The 4,455-nt window shown below is 35.6% G+C and overlaps 1 protein-coding gene across 4 annotated transcripts in view; it reads right to left on the bottom strand.

The window, feature by feature from the left end:
• The window catches only part of LOC106532215 (rho GTPase-activating protein 42), a 109,301-nt gene that overhangs the window by 9,754 nt on the left and 95,092 nt on the right, over positions 1 to 4,455 (bottom strand). For all 4 annotated transcript variants that reach the window (XM_014028237.1, XM_014028238.1, XM_014028239.1 and 1 more), the window contains 5 exons: positions 3,573 to 3,612; positions 3,212 to 3,274; positions 2,998 to 3,072; positions 1,943 to 2,027; positions 1,681 to 1,739 (listed from right to left, as the gene is read on the bottom strand). In XM_014028237.1, the coding sequence (XP_013883691.1) occupies positions 1,681 to 1,739; positions 1,943 to 2,027; positions 2,998 to 3,072; positions 3,212 to 3,274; positions 3,573 to 3,612 (322 nt within the window). The remainder of the gene's footprint in view (positions 1 to 1,680; positions 1,740 to 1,942; positions 2,028 to 2,997; positions 3,073 to 3,211; positions 3,275 to 3,572; positions 3,613 to 4,455) is intronic.

Below are 4,455 nucleotides of genomic sequence, written 5' to 3'. Positions count from 1 at the left end.
CACCTGAGCAATGCATGCAACTAGTTTGTTAGTTTTGGGTTGTTACCGACATCTGGTGAAAATTTCATGTCATTAGCACCTCTAGTAATATATTTACTGAGAAAAATGTTGACGTGTTCAATACTTATTTTACCCGCTGTATGTTTGACTTTGTGGAAAAATATTATTTTGTGTTACTATTGAGATGGGTTCAGAAACAACCACTAATCTCTCTGGAACTATGGAAGGTGTAACAATGGCTGCAGTGATTTTACCACAGAATCAGCACAGAGAGAATAAGCACTGGTGTTCTACAAAGTTCAATTTAAAAAAAGCCAAGGCTGCTGAATCTCTAGCAACACTACACACACTACAGGACAAGATAAACACATTCATTATAATCATAAATTTCACTACATATGAAATATGTGGTACAAGTAAGTAAATAACTAAAAGAGGTATTTTACTAATATCCTTCTTGTTAAACATTAAAATATGCATAAAGTCGTCTTTGAGCAGCTTCAAGACCAGCTTTTCTCATTAAATTCAAAAAGCTATCCAGCTGTGCAGAGAGACAAAAATGGAACCAATTTAACTTCTGAGTTGAGAATGAGATGAGACAGATATGAAGCACACAGCTTGGAACTATTCCTCCGATGAAAGTGATTTAATTGTTTCCATTATTGCTCGTTTGATTTCTGCTTCTCTTTTGTAGCTGAATGGAGCTCCACAAAGAGACTGCTTGCTGGTAAGCACAGATACACAAAACGTTACACTGAATATTCAGTTATATTAAATTCAAATCTTTTCAGCATAAAAAAAAAAACACATTTACCCACAAACATCCCAAAAATAATATCACAGGTTTCTGGCTCAATTCATGATTAAAGTACAGTGAATCAGAAAAATTGCATTTTCTGGGAAACACAGAGTAAACCAGGGCATTTCAACTAAATTGGTCCAAGGGCCGGGGTTACCTGATGCCCACAGCTGGACTGACATCCACCCCTATTAGTGGGGTTTTGCATTGAAACATACGTTTTAAATTTACAAATGATTTGAAATATATTTTTTTAATAAATTACATAAAAACAGAAATTAAAAATTATATATATATACATATACTGTATATATATATATGTATATATAAAATTTATTTTTTTTATTTTATTTTTTGACTGGGGGAAGACAGAGAGACTAATTGACAGACCAGATGGAAGTCACCCACTGGTCGGATGTGGCCCGCAGGCCACCAGTTGTATATCCCTGGAGTAAATGCTAATGACTGAACAATTGCTGATATTTGCTAAAAAGAAACAAAAAGAAAAAAAAAACTAAACTAAAATGGACTAAAACAGTATCTAAAAGCCAAAAAAAGTAGAACAGAATATAAAAGCAAAAAAGAACAACTAAATGAGAAAAACTAGCTAAAAGCTAAAAGAATGACAATGAGAGCTTAAAGCTAATTGTAACAAAATGATAGCTTAAAGTAGCAAAAGCCAAAGGTTAGCTAAAACCTAAAAGTAGCAAAAGGCTTTCCAGAAGCTAAATGTTGCAATAGGCTAACTAAAAACTAAATTGTTTTTTTTAATACATATATATGGTGTGGTAGAAACAGTAGGAAGGAGAAAACAAACTCAACATATTAATTGTTAAATGTTAGCATAGCACCAAATATAACTTTAACTTTGTCAAACTTACTGACAGCCAGGATGAAATCTTTGTGGAACTTGAAAGTCATTAGAGGCTCAGACAGACATCTGGTAAAGGGGGGGAAAAAAAAGAACAGTTGTGATTTACTGTTATTTGGTGACAAGAGTCCTCTGAACGCAGCCACCTCGCTCTGCCAGTCAGTGATGCACTGGAAGCACGACTAACAGCAGGGGAGGGTTTCAGAGAAGCTTAATGGAGGCAACGATGACTCCTGCCAGTTATGGACACGCAGCCTGCGGGGCGAGCTGACCTGAGGTAATTCTTCAAACCGCTGGTGATAGTTTTGTTGTCCCACATCTCAGGATCCAGCTCCATATCTGCAGGCGCCTTCGAAGCTGTTGACAACACATTTGAGTGTTATTCTCTTTTACATCAACACATCTTTTAAATCATAAAATAAGAAACATATTTAATGTCAAGAGGAGGAACGATGTGTGAGATAATTAACACTAAGCCAAAAAAAAAGATAGAATCTAAAAAAAGATATAAGTACGTGCTAGTGCATTTAATTCACTTTATTTTCCCTCACATGTTTGAAATGTATGTAAACAAGATTACAGTAATTTAATAAGGTGATAAGAAATATGAGAGCATAATGTTGTTAAACTGTCGTACCACAGAGAGGAGCTCTTCCCTCACTCTGAACACACAGTGAGGCACCGGACTCATGATAACAAACAGTGTTCAGACATCAGAGAAGTGCGTCTTCAAGTTGGGTTTGGGGCTCCGGTGTGGGTCACACAACACCAGATTTGGGTCCTTTAATAACCTCCATATGTCAGTTCTGATTTATATATGATATTCATGCCATATTTTCACTGTAATTGTAGCAATAAATGAATTAAAAATATTTTTCCGATGTGAATACTGTTTATGTTCCCGTTATGCACATGTTTATTTTTAGAAATGTCAGAGCTTGATCATTTTGTCAAAATTATCTACGGCAATTCTTTAAATTCTCTAATTTGTTAGCTTAAAAAAAACTGGCTGATGCAAACAATCAGTCAATAAAATAAGTGAGTAATAACAAAAAATGAAAACCCTCGTCATATTTGTAATGCCTGCTGTCATGAAAGGCAGATGATGCGGCTCGACACACTTTCTTTACAACTTTTAACATTCAAAGCAGCCATGCATGCCTTTAAAGACCAATCCTGTTTTAATATATTCATTTATGACTGCTATTTGGAATTTCTTGGAACATTATGTTGAAACATGTGGGAAGACATCACACCATTTGTTATATTAAATGAGATTTTGTTTTGAACCTCCGCCCCGAACACAACTTCCAAAGTTGTTACTTACAGAAGACTGTGCTCATCAGCTTCTGCACTTTGGAGTTGACCCCTCCGATCCTGTACAACCCCATCGTGCTTATCCCTGTGTTATTATAAAAAAAAAAAAACAAAGCGTGAAGTCACAGCAAAGTGTGTTAATAAATGTTACGAATAAAAAAAGAAAGCAAACTGACAACGATGATCAGGCTGTGTTCAAATAATCCGACACATAAAGGCCTCACCTCTCTTCTCGACCAGGTCGATGCATTTCCTTACGAAGTTAAAACCCGCCTCATTAAGATATGCTGAAATATAACACAGGAGGAGGGTTGACACGTCAATTAGCAGCTGGGTTAACTACACATCATGTTAATAATCAGCTTTCCCTTATGCCTGCGCTCAATCTAACAAGATTAATAGGACGCAGCCCCGGTGCTGGAAGGCTCTACTGTGTCAGCTGAGTGGGCGAATGTCAAATAATTGTCTTAATGAGCCCACGTAGCTACAGGTTATAAGCTAGCCTGTTTGTCATTGACGTATTGTCAACTCTGATGTTAATTACATGTATTTTATTGATAAAAAAAGTTTGAAAAACACACTTACTCTCCTCCTTTTTGCTTAATATAGCTGGCAGGTTGTAAATCTAGAGAAAATGTGAGAAAAAAAACCATCAATGCATTCCTTCAACATCGATTTCACACAGAAAGTGAAGGTGTCACTGTTCTTACGCTTTAAAGTGCCTGTGACACCAAGTCTTTGTAAGAAATATGAATGTATTTTTGCAAGGATAACATTGAAAACATGTTGGAACTAACATTTCATGCTGCTGGGATGAACGGCTGTTGAGATGTTTGCGTGTGAAGAAACAGGAAGTGATGTCAAAGGGGAATGTCTGCATGTGAATAGAGCGTTGCTACAACGGCTAACACAGACTATAGAGAAGAATCTGATGTTTCTTTAGATTAGTTTGATTTTTTAATCAGAGAGATGAAGACGAGTCAGAGTTCAAACAATATTGTTTCAATAAACAAAAACCAGGAAGTCCTTTTTCTTAAAACATTCCCCTTTGATGTCACTTCCTGGGGGAGAGGGGTTATGCTCTCTACATATTATTAATTTTGTTTAAGCATTTAATTTGTAAAACGATTCAGAATATTTTGGAGTTGTATTGCTTTCCTGTTTTCTTTGTATTTACTCTGCACGTTTTCTGTTCCACGTCAGTTCAACAATTAAGAAAAGACTTACCCCCCCCCCCCTTTTTAACCTAAATTTCTCAATTTTCCAAGAGTAGAATTTACAACACATGCGTCAACAAATACAGCCATAATTTGACAAGAATGTAATGTAATAATACTTTAGTTTGCATAAATTATTCTAAAACATACATATTATATATGACATCATAAATTTTGAAATGAGGTCAAAGTTACCTAAAGACAACAAGAGAGTTGAAGTTATTTACTTAACCAGTTCACTTCTATTGTGT

This window comes from Austrofundulus limnaeus, unplaced genomic scaffold (genome assembly GCF_001266775.1).
Source record: "Austrofundulus limnaeus strain Quisiro unplaced genomic scaffold, Austrofundulus_limnaeus-1.0 Scaffold732, whole genome shotgun sequence".
NCBI classification, from domain to species: domain Eukaryota; kingdom Metazoa; phylum Chordata; class Actinopteri; order Cyprinodontiformes; family Rivulidae; genus Austrofundulus; species Austrofundulus limnaeus.
Note: the sequence above shows the minus strand (reverse complement) of the source record. Positions and strands in the feature narration are given on the sequence as shown.